The sequence below is a fragment of the Athene noctua genome, chromosome 11 (genome assembly GCF_965140245.1).
Source record: "Athene noctua chromosome 11, bAthNoc1.hap1.1, whole genome shotgun sequence".
In the NCBI taxonomy this organism is placed as follows: domain Eukaryota; kingdom Metazoa; phylum Chordata; class Aves; order Strigiformes; family Strigidae; genus Athene; species Athene noctua.
In genome coordinates, this window is record NC_134047.1 from 18,026,757 (window position 1) to 18,039,932 (window position 13,176).

Genomic DNA, 13,176 nt, shown 5'->3' on the forward strand with positions numbered 1-13,176 from the left:
TTGGTAGAAAAATAAAAATATATGAGAAGCAACCAGTATTTCCTCAGGCAAATGCTGCTCCACATTGGAGAACCAACTATGGCCTTGCTGGCATCATCTACCCCCCAGCGAAAATGCCGATGGTCCCCCTGGTACTGCCTTGGAGAAGCCCATGTTATAAACTATTGCCTTGAGGCATCCAAGGAGACAAGACAGACAAACATATATATTAATCAGAACAACATACCAAAGTTTATTGATTACTTCAAATAAAAGTTTCTGTAATGAAAAAAGAGCAAATTGCATTCATAAAAGGTAACATTCACATTCAATTTCCTTTATATAAAGCAACATAAATGTATAAAATTGCATTTAAGTGAAAAAAATGTAAGGTTGCAGTCCTTTTTTTCTTTTTTTTTTTCAAGAAGCTGAAAATGTATCTTCTCATTGCCTGTATATAATTTACACTTTCTATATACTACATGGTTTTAAAAAAAAATCCATAGCTGGGAAACTGGATAAATGGTGCAGTATTAGGTAAGTTTTTCAACTGTGTGTATACAAATTCAATTTTAAGTTTTTATGCAATTCCAAGTAATTTATAATATTCTCATAACGATTAGGATTAGTTTTTGAAAAGTAGCTATGACTACACCAAGTTCCTCCGTTATCACGTAACAGTTTTAGAGGGAATCTTAATTACTTTTCTTATCTTTCAGTGTCACTAGCCAGTGATTAAACTTCAACGAATTGTTATGAAAACACCCCAGCCTTTTTTCCTTCAAGTTTTTCCACCGATAAGCCTGTACTGACCTTTTAGCTCACTAACGAGCGCTGTAACACTGCAGCGTGTATTATGGTACATGAACAACAATCACAGCATCACTGTCGGATTTCTGCCACTTCAGCATCCTGCTGGCTTACACCTTAGTTACTGTCACCACTTTTTCTTCCCTTCTCTAACTCCAGAAGGAGTCTCCTTCCCCTGATTTTACAAGTCACTCGCAGCAACAGGAATTTCACTCCCGTTACTGCTGAATGACGAGCATCAGCTCTTCTTGCATTCCCCAGCACTACACCAGTGCACTAGCTGAAGATCCAAGCCCAAGAAAACCTGCATTTTCCCAAAGAACTGCTATTCAAGACATTTCACATTAATTCCCAAGCCGCTTTTTAGCACATCTGCCTTAGGTTTGAACGTACAACTATTGCAGTGGCTTGCTCCACCCTGAGACAGGACACTTGGAAACGGGAAGAGAAAGATTTGGTTCTTAGAAGGCTCCATCTTAAAACAGGCTGCAGAAATTAGCCCATTTAAGTGGCTTTATTCAGACAGTTCACACATACATGGCAAGCTTCACTGTTCCCACTAATGTAACCACCAAAACCTCCAGCTTAATTTCATGGGAACAGAACATTGACCCCAGGAGTAGATCACGACACAAAACAGAGAAGCAAGGTGTCAGGCTTGGGACCATTTGGGCTTGGAATGGATTTGAATCACAGGAATTAGGCATTTCAACGCCTGTTTAATGTTATGTAAACACAAGTCAGCAACTGTATATTTAAGGAGAAAGGTTAGATTTGGCATATAGAGCGTATCTTCATTGTATTCATCGCATACTTGATCTGTAGGCACCACATTTTAGCAAGGAAAGTTGAGAATGGGACATGGTCTGCAAGCTGAATTCTAGGTCTGTGAAATGAGCTAGGAAAAGTTAAAAAAGGAAGAAAAAAAAAAGCTTTGCCCATGGGACACATGCTGGAAGCGCAGCTCCTTACTTGCATGCAGCAAGGAGTCGAGCCGCGGTTGCGAACACGGTGCTAACGAACATCACTTGTGCTGAGGCCAGTGCAGCGTGTATAATACAGTGGTCCTGTCCACACCTCCCCTCCCCTGCTGGGTGATGTAACAGCAGCCACCAGCCACAGGGACCGTGCACACCCCTCCTTCACTCAGGTAAGGCCCGTGGCAGTCCTTACGACACACACCAGAACGTGCCTGCAGCTGATCCGCATCCTGCTTCCACCAGCGAAGACAGACCTCAGGGGTGGCAGCCAGAGAGCAAGACTCCATTCTTCCAAAAATTAAGTCCACCATTCAGTAAAATTTTATGAAGGGAATGTTTTGTCTAGTCCCATATTGTTTCTTTGCATGTAAGTGACACAAAGCCTGAGCAAGCAGGAGCCAAACCCAGCCGCAGCGTGGAGCTTGTTACTTCTGAACTGAGACTTGAACGCAGAGGGCCAGGGCCAGGCAGCACAAGGAGGGACCTTCACGCCAAAGAGCGGTGGCACAGAGGGTGCTCTGTCACTGCTTACGACTTAGCACAACAAAAAGAAGCTGCTTTTTCCACATATGAAGTATCAGAGAAAAAAAAAAGTATCAAGAGTCAGGCAGCTCACCTCTGCTGCACACAACCTAAAGAGGAAAGTTCCCACGACCATGGTACAGGTAGATTTAAAAAGAACATGCCAATTTAAAAACCAAATAAAGTGTAAAATTAAATCAGGTTCATGTATTCCTTTATTTTTAAACCGGCTTCTTGTTTCTTAGTGCAAATATCTCAAGATGCAGTTTTATATGCCTGAAAGTTTACAGGCACAGCCCATGTCCCTGGGATCATCCAAGGACCGCACTGTCACTCAGGCCTTTAAAGTATTGAAGGAACTGCACCGTGCAGCAACGTAAGCACAACCACAGGAACCCGGGCAAAACAGCTGAAAGTCTGGCACAGCCCAACTTCTGAGATTCTTTCCTCCCCCATGAAAGCTTCCTTCCACCACGAACAGTCACAACACGAGGAAAAAAATGACCTTTTCTTCACCCTCCGCCAGGAATAAACCCAAAAGTAAACCAGCCACGAGAGGATGCTCGGGTGCTTCCCAGCACCACGGGTCTCTGTGCGGATGCCAGCCGTACCCAGAGGAACAGGCGACTGAACTTTGCACCATCCGTGAAGTTTTCTCCCGAGTTTTCAAGTATTTCTACCACATACAACCCATGGCTGGGAGGGGGCAGCCCCCCGCCGAGGGCTCGAAGCCCCAGCACCGGGTCAGACGCTCGTAGGGCTGCATCCAGCTTCTGCATGACAGCAGCAGGCTCTCCCCAGGGCCTTCGGGACGCCGGAGGGGGCTGTTACTGGGTTTAAAGTCTGTGTTACTTCTTTGGTCAGGCAGAGTGAGAGACTTCAGCAGCTTTCTGCTGCTCTCGAACAGATCTGCTGCGGGCAGAGGAAGCCCCCGTGTGAAACGGGGCTGGCATTGCTCTCTTGCACTTCAATTCATGCTGTTTTGGATGAATTCCTAAAGATGCTTTCTCAGCCTTCAATGATGTAGAATTTGGCAGAACTTTTTTTGGGGGGGAGAGGAGAAGCCACAAGCCCAAAGACAAACAGGTATCATGGGGCCAGCGCCCTGGCTACTGCTGTATCAGCGTGGCAGCTTACTGGTCTTGGTATTAAGCAGAACTGTTAGGTTAAAACCATGGGTTTTTTCCTACAGCATGACAATACGCAGTGTTTGTACGGAGCACATTAAAGTATCCTGAGAGGATATCTTTCTGTCAAATTAGTAACAGCATCTTCAGTCTTCGCATAACCATTCTCTATACGTTTGTATGAGACTAACATAGGCAGATCAAAGGGGGCAGTCTGCAAAAATCAGAAGGAAAATGCACATGTATTGCAACTGTTACATTCCCAAACTCATCAAGCTTTTTTCTCTGTTGCTTTTCGAAAAAATACTCCACATTTTACAGAATGATTAGACCATGATAAAAGTGCCAAATCTCATTCACAACCAAGGAATAAGTAATAAGATAGTAAATTAATTTGCCCAGTCTGCAAAATGCTGTATAAAGTCTAAAGGTGGTATCTGCCTCGCTGCCTCCTGCGGCTCCCATTCTGCCCCAGTCCAGCTGCCTGCCGCACCAGTCTGCACCAGTATCTGGTAGTGGAGAGCACCACCTAACGTCTGCGGGGAAGGAAGGGCCGCTCCGCTTGCCAGCAATGCTCGGGCAAGCAGGAACATGGATTTATGACAGACACATCTGGAGCTCTGGAAAGCCTGGCTGTTGGACCTGCCCTTCTGATTAAACTGATTCTTTAGAAGCAGGTGTGGGTACAAAGATAGGTTTGCAGAAAATTTGCAGTTTTGTGTTGGCAATGGACGCCACACAGCTATGTAATAGGTGAAATTGTGAATTCAATTAGGCACTTTTACTTTTTTTATTCTGCTATCGGCTTACTACAACATTTAAAATCACGTAAACTTACACTAGGATGCTCCTTGTGTGCATATATAGATATGGACGTGGAGACACGCCTGCCCTACCATATGTTGACATACATAAACAAGTACATGTGTTTAGTTTCAGTCTAGGCAGATGAATTAAGATGTACTTATTTCTATTTGACAGAACAGCATGCACCCTAGAAAAAGAGATTTTTGGTATAACTCAGATGCAATACTGGAATCATTTTAACAGCTGAGATTTGAATACTTCACTGTAAATACATCAGTGTTAGCATTTATAACCGCTGTTAGCACAATTCACTGCATTCTCACATTAAATTTTTTGGTAATATGAGACTAAAGTATAAGTTATATTGAAAAAATTGTTTACATATTGCAAAATGTTTCCGTTTGAGAGGATGTGCACACATATGGGATTCTCAAGTGGCTGGAGGGGACAACATCCCCAAATTAAAATGCATCCCAAGCATTGCATCTCCATTCCACAAGGACAGGTGCCCCACACCGATAGTCAAGAGGATTATAAGAACCGTAGTTTAATTGATTGCGGGGGTAGGGGTGTTACATTTGGTTAATCAATGCCTTTTAAAACCATCCCAACTCCTTCGGACAGGGTACCTGTTACAACACATTAGACTCATCTGAGAATGTTCTTAAAAGTAGTGGTCTGACAGAAGGTCTGGCCGACAATGAATCAGGTGCCTTCCTGCTGCTCTGCAACAGCGAGGCAAAGAGACTTATAGCACACGTGACACTTGTCCCTGCCTAATGGTCAAACAATGTAAGACACACACGCACACACCCCTTTTTACAGCTAAGTCATACCATAAGGGATGTAGCCATACATGCTCCCTAAATACCACGGTGATTAATAATGGCTGGGCTTTGCAGTGCAAGAGGCACAGAGGATATTCAGAAACTAGCCCTGCTACCTGAAATAGTTAACTTCAGGCTTGGGGGTTTATGCTACAGGTGCTTTGGAGGAAGAAACCATCCTCGATCTTCACGCAACTGGTATTTTTAAAATAGCAAGTAATACTGGAGATCTGCAGTGAAGTCAAATGCTAGGAACATGTTTTCAAGGCACTTTGCTGTGGGGTAGCCCCACCACCTCCATGGGCAGCAAGTCCACGACTACCCCTTGTTGTGAGGGTTGAGTGCAGTGGGTTATTCAACTTGTACAACTGTACCGCTAACAAGTGGGATGGACTGGGCAAGACAGGCACTTGGGGAGCTCCTCCTAGAAAAAATGAGCCAGAGCGGTTTGCCAGCTCATCCAAACAACAATCAAAATCAAGTGAACTTTGTCACACACTTTAGAAAAGTTTGTATCTAGACCACTAACTGACAAAATTACAGTGGGGAAGGAGAGTGTAACCAACATCAGATGGATTCACCTCACTCGGACACCCCGAGCACGACCAGCTCACCCACCTGAGGCATGGCAGGAGACCAAAGGTGAAAAGACAGACGAAATATTTAAGCAAAAGATTTAAATTAAAGCAAGAAGAGGGGGGGGAAAAAAAAAAAAGCAGGGATTTGCCAGGTGAGCAAATCTAAAAAGGAGTTTTCAGGAGTTAGGCATTAGAAGGAAAAAAGCAATAGAGCAAGCAACACATAGCGACTCAGAAAGAAAATCACCTTATTCACTCCAAGAAAAGCTGTGATTGCTGGAAGTTTGAGAAAGCATGAAGATAGTGGATGTTCCTGAGGAAGGAAGGCGCTTCGTTACCTAGTTCACAACAGCACAAAAAGACAGAAACTTGCAGTACAAGAAAGAGAAAGGCAGAAACCAAGGAAAACAGAAATGCGCCTTGCAGTTAAAAAAAGAAAAAAAAAAACCCAAACCAACAAAACATTACCAGACAGAAAATTTAATAAAGACTGAGCAGAGGCAATGCATTGTGTTATAGGGAACTCAGGGTAAAACCCAGCCCCATCAAGGTCAAGGGCAAACACCCATCGACATGGCCTCAGTCCATCCTCCTCCTCCAGAGGAGACCCTCAGCTGTCAAGGTGGGGTATCCGGCACCTAAATAACATCCCTAATCTTAATTTTCATTTAATGCTCCCCTTGGCAAACTGATGGTTTGTTTTTTTTTTTTTCCAGTATTAAGGTCAGGATTTTCAAAAAGGGTCTCGATTTGAAATCATCTACCTGTTCTTAGATACCTTTATAAATTAGGTGACCGATTTTGGTGTCTGACTGCTGATACAGACATCTAGAGCTGGCATCTGCTTCAGGCGTTTCATAAAGCTCTTGCTCAAAATGTACATTTAAATATGGCTCAGCCTGTGTTTAGTTTGGTACGCACATATGAAGAGACTTTTCTAGTTGACACTCACTTTGCTTTGCTACACGATTTCACAAGAGCCTTTTTTAACACACATAAAGCACTCTTGAAAGCAAGTATTGCATGGGGGAATGGATCTTACGGCCAACAGCTGAAGGCGAAAGTGGGTCACCTCTCAGGTGAGTTGGGGCTTGGAAACTCCCAGGTCACCATCCTCAAACCACCCTATGTCAGCAGCTGAGAGCAACCCGCTCCCAGCCTATTCAATAGGGGTGTCAAGCTAGAAACTATTAAATTGTACTTAACTGGAAGAAATTCCATGTAGCCTCAAAGAATTCAACAATACTTCTTTTACCATCTCTATTGCTTTCAATGTTAATGGTTTGGGGTGGGTTTTTTCTGGCTTGCAGATACATGTTTTACCTCAGTGATACTGTGCCAAACTTGGACTTCAAACAGGAGAGGAAAACCTTTACTACTTCACTAGATACTTTTTTTTTTAATCAAGTTAATTTTTAAATAAGGACCACAGATAACAAGTTATCCCAGGTGAGGAAGGTGCACTGAAACCTCATGGGATGAAAGAGCTTCCAGGAGAGAAGACTGTTTTGAACTTCAGTATTTTGAAGTTCATCCCATGGTTTCCTGGGACACAGTCAGAGCAGCTGGGCATTAGTCTGCCGGCACCATGGTGCTGGTCCAGAGCATGGCTGGCAGGGCAGAAGTCAGTTCTGCATACTGCTAGCCCTGCGCCGGCCAAATTCTGCCGCCGTGCTCCCAGGCAGAGTGATGGCTAGCCCCAGCTACCTGCCAGGGAGCAACCCTGGCCCAAACCCCCAGAATGCCAGCATCTGCTGGGTGTTGGCGGGGGTGGGACACACGACGCACACCCCGCTGGCCTGTGCCCCACAACTGCCTAAGGACATGCAAACCTGATGGCAAGAGGCCATGGCTGGCAATTGGCTGCGTGTTGACCTGAGACAGGACTTGCTGATGCTGCAGGGGAAAAGGGGGGCTGCAGGAGGGAGGGGAGGCGCAGGGAGCGGTGTAGGCACGGCTGGGGAGAGCAAGAGCTGGGCTGCCCAGGGGAACGGTGCTGCAGGGATGTTCAGCACCTCCGGGTAAGCAGAGAGCAAGGGGCAGGTGAGGGGCTCAGCACGGTGCCAGTTGTGAGCCCAGCAGTGCTGGCATCCACCATTTGCAGGAGTGACAAAGAAAACTTAGGAGATGGTTTACACTTCTAAAACAAGTCCTGCTCCTCAGCAGTGGAGGAAAGCTGTTAAGAAACCAAGCTGCTTCTGAGGAGAGTTAGACACTGCAGGCTCATGCCATGGTATGAGCCCTCAGTTATTAAGGGGAGGTGGGCAGACGTGACAAGACCTGATCCTGTTGTTCCCCCTGCACCAGCACCTGAGGATATACCCAAAGGGAACATCACAAGTGCATTCTTTGACATAAAAACAAGTAGCTTTTTTTTTAGAACACAATATGGTGGGTTTGATGATCAGTTCAGGTTGGAAAAGGGTTACTGTACTTTTTTATAAGAGACAGCAGGTTTCCATCCAGTGAAGGCAACTAAGGAAAGGCACGGGTTGAGTCTCTCCTCACTACAGATCTAGGCAGTATTTTTAGATGAGCTTCTTGACATTTCTGGCATGCGAAAGAGCAAGATGAGACTCTAGAAAGCATTCCTCAAGACGTGAGAGTTGTACATGGTACTGTTATAGGTTCATCTGGTGCTTAAGAGAGGTCTTCCTAAAAATACTGTGTAATGCATCATCTTGTTCCTTACCTGATGATTTTTCTCTTTTATATTTTTTAAAACTATTAGAAGAATTTCTGGGAAAAGGCTGATAAAGATCAGGAGAACTATTGCCAGCCACGTGGAAACAGAAGTCAGCATATGGGCAAATACAAAATACATTCTTTGCTGCTTCAAGAAAGGCCTGAAAAAGAAAGGACACAAATTCTTGTTAACATGAATTTCCTAAGAAGGTCAGAATTAAAGGCAGATTCAGATCAAACTATTAGCAATAATGCCTCCCTTTCAGATGGAGATGGATACAGCCTGCACAGAAACAAACTGCCCATCCTTCTCTCAATGCATCTCCTGCCTTGTACTGCACTAGTTCTGGAGGACTGTAGGGTCACCTTACACGAGGCATTTTACATCCTCCATATCAGTTTCATTTTGGGACAGGGAAGGGTTTGAATTTGCTACTATTACCAATTTTGCTACCATCGCTGAAAGATAAATTATTCACCCTACCAAAAAACAGATTGTTTTATTTCAACTTTGAACTTTGCTATCGCTTCTGGTTTGCTTTTGATAGTGGAAATCCAGAGAATCCTGATCCCAACAGGTTATTTGCCTCTTCCTCCCTCCCTTAATGATGGAAGGGAACTGACAGATGCTTGTGAAAAATGCTTCATAAATAAACGATGACAAGAATCCCAAAGCAGTTGTTGCTTAGCATTAACTCAAAAATATTGAGCTATGCAAGTTAAACACACCAGCAGAAAACTCACACATTTCAACGTAGAGATCTGGCTAGATCGCAGATCTGAATCTGTTGGTTAGGAACACTGAAGAGTTAAACAAAGACCGTGACCCCCAATTAAACTATTTAAATCAGTTCCACATCTTGATTAGCAGGCTGCTGGGTCAAGGATCTAAGCCAATAAGCCACGGCAGAAGCCCATGGGATAGCAAAAGTGTAAAATGGGAGATATTGTAAACGTCAACATGAACATACACTCCAGTATGGGAACTAGAAAATTAATATTTGTAATGTATTATTGCTTGCCTGCTTTTGCAAAACATTAAATCTGAAATCCTGGTCACAAATCAATGAGGATTTCTCTACTCTGATCCAGGATTTCAGCAGCAGGATCTGTGCTTTCTCCTGCTTATTTCTCCCTCTTAAGCTGACCCAGAGTGCTGGGTCCTCTTTCCCTGCATCTGCCTCATCTGTTCCTTCCTTCTGTACCACTGGGTTTCTTTCCACCACCAATTTTTCCTTTCTTTCCTATCCCCAAGCACAAAGAGATCCTGAAAAATTTACCCTGGAACCTCCCAATGAAGAAAAGGGCCTTGGCACCAGAAATGACCCTGCAGGCAGAAAAGCAAACCACCTCTTGCCAAAGCTGAGCACCTGGATGGTGCTTTCAGGCTATCCCTTCAGTAGGCTGACAGCCCTCCTCGAACACAGCTCATCATGCAACAGCCCTCTTCCAGCCCTGATTTTTAGTAGGTGTTGGATGGAGAGATCATCCCTTCCCTCACCAGTAGAGAAAGGAGTGTGGTTGCACACACCTCGCCATCCATAAATCTCTGAATAGCCCAAACGAGGGCATGCTGCAGACATGCCCCTGCAAAGCCAGCGCTGGGTATTCCCCTAAGAAAACACCATGGTAAGAAGAAAAGATACTTGCCAAATGACTCCTCCCCAAAAGAACGAGAAAAACACATAGAAGGCAAGGGAGCCCCAAATCACAAAGTGGTTCATCCACGTCCAGAATCGGGTATCTAATGCTAGCTGCATGAATAAAAAAAGAAAAGACAGAACAGGCATTAGATGTAGAGTGTATTTGATTATATTTATTTGAAATTTCAGACTGGTTTCCCATTAAGGTTGAAGGTTCTCCAAACAGCTACCCCTCTGCATATGTGCACCAGGGAAAATATTTTCAGTATCTAAAAATTGGCATAATGTCAACATGGAAACAGTGAATTTCTAATTGTAACTGACACTTTTTAATAGCATAAATTTGATGCAACTACTGATGCTAAACAAATGTCTAAAGGTTACAGGGACTGTAATTGCCTCCTGCCACCACCTGCTGTCCTGAACTGAACATAAAAGACCTTTTGTAAGGTCTTATGCAAACCGTTCTTTCTGGAAAGCTCTGTGAAACAAAGCAGATTTACTATTATTATTTGACAGATGTGCTTTCGTAATCCCTCTGGTGCTTAGTCATGTCTGAAACAAGGTGGACAGACCCAAGTCCTCTATTGCTCCTCTCCTCTTGCTGGAACTGAACACCAAGGGGTGAAAGCGTGGAGAAAGTCAACCATAACCAAATGGAGTTCTCAGAAGAGGGCAAAAAATAGGAAAATAATTTAACCCAGACAAACAATTATAGACCAGTACAGGCCAGGAATAGAGACCACAGAATACACACAGGACAATGTTCAATAAGAAAGTTCTTCCTCTGTGGGAAAGAAGATTTAAAGTGTGGTGGGAAGCACACTCATACACACTTTAACACATTCACTGCCTGATTTTACAGCACATACATGTGCAATGGAAAGTGACTGCAATAAGCGGATGAAAAAGGAAGGAAGATCCTAACCTTCAGAGTGACGGTGAACACCAGCACGGTGAAAACAATCGTCCCAAAGGTCCAGTTCCCAAAAACCTGAAAAACATGTTACATTGCCACAGGTGTCTGGGTCCATCTCCTTGGCGAGGCACAGAAACAACAGTGAGGACAGGGGTGCAAGCAGGGACCGGAGGGGAAGGATGGGATGGAGCGACTGCTATGGGGATTGATGCTCGGAGAGGCGCCGGGTGCCCTGCACGACTCGCCACCCACTACGCTACCCTGTGCCATGCAGTGCCACACAGACAGGTGACCCAGAGTTGGGACGGTGACAGGTACAACCTCCTACTAACAGCAATGTCGATCAAGGATACAAGTCATTGGACCACCTGTATTTCATGATTTCTTGGTAATTTACTCAGTTTCTGCTTTCTTGCAACACCTCTGCTCATCATCACGTTTTAGTCCCATTTGCAGAATGCACCAATGGGTATTTTTCCATCTGTTTTGGTTTGCAGATGCTAGTGACTATGCACAACAAAGAAAAGCAGATACTGTATATAAATCCAAATGATGGCAATGAATGGGAGGGATGCTTACCAAAGGCTGTCAAGATCTGAATGCATACATTAAAACAGAAAGTGAAATGTAAAAAGTTTTCAAAAAATGCAAAAAAATTAAAGTCAATAGGAGCGAAAAAGGAGTCAATCAAACATACATGGATATTATGAACAATTGCTGGTAGCAGTTCTTACAGGAATAAGTGTTTACAAAACAGGACATAACCACAGATCTTATATTAGTGCCACATACACTTGACCTCTGAAGGCATTTGCAGAACATATCAGTGCTTCACGTTTTATTCAAATACAACCAGAATGGATATAAATACAGAAAAGCACTGAATCTACAATACCAGGGCTTGACTACATATAGCTGGGGCCATAAATGTTGGCACTGGTGCAACGTATGCATATACATACATAAATTTCATCAACTTCTCTCCAAGTGTTAGCCGCTAAAAAAAGCTAAGGTTTTTTCAAGGGTCACAAGTGATGGTGTAAATAAGCTTTCCATCAGCTGAGACCTGATAATGTGCTGCGTAATCCCTTGGGGAAAGGGTCCTGAGATGGCCCAGGCCACCACATGTGGCAGCTACACTGCACTGATGCTTTGCTAAGTTAACCAGCAAAAAGAAAAAAAAAAAAAAGGAAAAAAATTTCTATCTTGTCCCCACCCCCCACCTTTCTGTACAAGTTAACCCGGAGCAGCTCCCACACCTCACTCATGTGGAGATGCAAGCACTTGTCCCAACGCAAGAGGCACGAGCAAGCAGACAGCAGGGAGAAGAAGAACATCCTGCTCGTTCTGACAGCGGCGCTAACTTATGCTGGCTGCGAAACGGTAGCAAAACTCCAGCACCAGCCCTCCCCACCCTGCAAATCATGGCCCAGAGCAGGCGCAGCACACAAGCAGCCCTGTACCATGTCTGCGCTAACAAACAGAATCTTATCAAGGTGGGCTAATTCAGTTGCTTGTAACCAGCCAAACGTGTGCCAAATTTTACACATCGTGCTGGTGGAAAGGATGGACACTGCTCCTGCCTTGGGCCAATGCCTGGGACCACGCAGAAGAGTGGAAGAGCTCCGTGCAAAGCTCACCAGGTTGGAATAAAACTGTGTGTAAGACTAGTTATTTTATCTAGTGAGTGTAACCAGCTCTGTCCTGTTTCCATGGAGATTTGGAAAACGTTTTATTTCAAGCATTTGCTGCAGAATCACACCATAAGCAGGCTACACCATCGGACAAGACTCGAGACACACCACACAGATTAAGCGTGTAGATATTCCCTGCCAGGCGTATAAAAGAAGCAGTGCAAAGAAGAAACACTCATCTTCATCTTTCTTTTTTTGGTGGCATTACCTTTCCGTTATCTTCCAATGATGAATTTTGAAAAAGAAAATAAACCCCAAAGAAAAACACAAGTCCTTCAAAGGCGCCCAGAAAGGTCCAGTACAGGAACGGCCTCCACTGCAGCATTGCATTATCTGAAACCTTCCTGCCAAGAGACAGAGGAACAAGAACATCACCACCACGTTTAGGATGAGCTGCAAAGCCCCTTGCAGCCAGGTGATCAGTGGGCTTTGGAGCAAACCCTTATTGTAGGGGACAAGGAGATAAAACACAAACATGTGCCAGCGTACAGGACACGAATATTTACCATATGCAGCTGCTGGTCATGAGAAATCATCAGTTCAGCATATTAATTTGTTTTGTCCTTCTCTAGGTAACCTGGATTAAAAGTGGACAGCTGTAACAC

General features: G+C 44.2%; 1 protein-coding gene across 6 annotated transcripts in view; it reads right to left on the reverse strand.

Moving 5' to 3' along the window:
- Nucleotides 1-215: 215 nt before the first annotated feature.
- The window catches only part of ATP11C (ATPase phospholipid transporting 11C (ATP11C blood group)), a 57,958-nt gene continuing 44,997 nt past the window's right edge, over nt 216-13,176 (reverse strand). For 2 of the 6 annotated variants that reach the window (XM_074915558.1, XM_074915559.1), the window contains exons 25-29: nt 12,780-12,915; nt 10,887-10,952; nt 9,966-10,069; nt 8,323-8,476; nt 216-3,632 (exon numbers count right to left, since the gene is read on the reverse strand). In XM_074915558.1, coding sequence (XP_074771659.1) covers nt 3,516-3,632; nt 8,323-8,476; nt 9,966-10,069; nt 10,887-10,952; nt 12,780-12,915 — 577 coding nt within the window. In that variant the 3' untranslated portion in view covers nt 216-3,515. Of the gene's footprint in view, nt 3,633-4,854; nt 4,951-5,877; nt 5,969-8,322; nt 8,477-9,965; nt 10,070-10,886; nt 10,953-11,456; nt 11,473-12,779; nt 12,916-13,176 lie in introns of all 6 variants that reach the window. The other 4 variants (XR_012634388.1, XM_074915560.1, XM_074915563.1 and 1 more) reach the window with 4 other exon arrangements.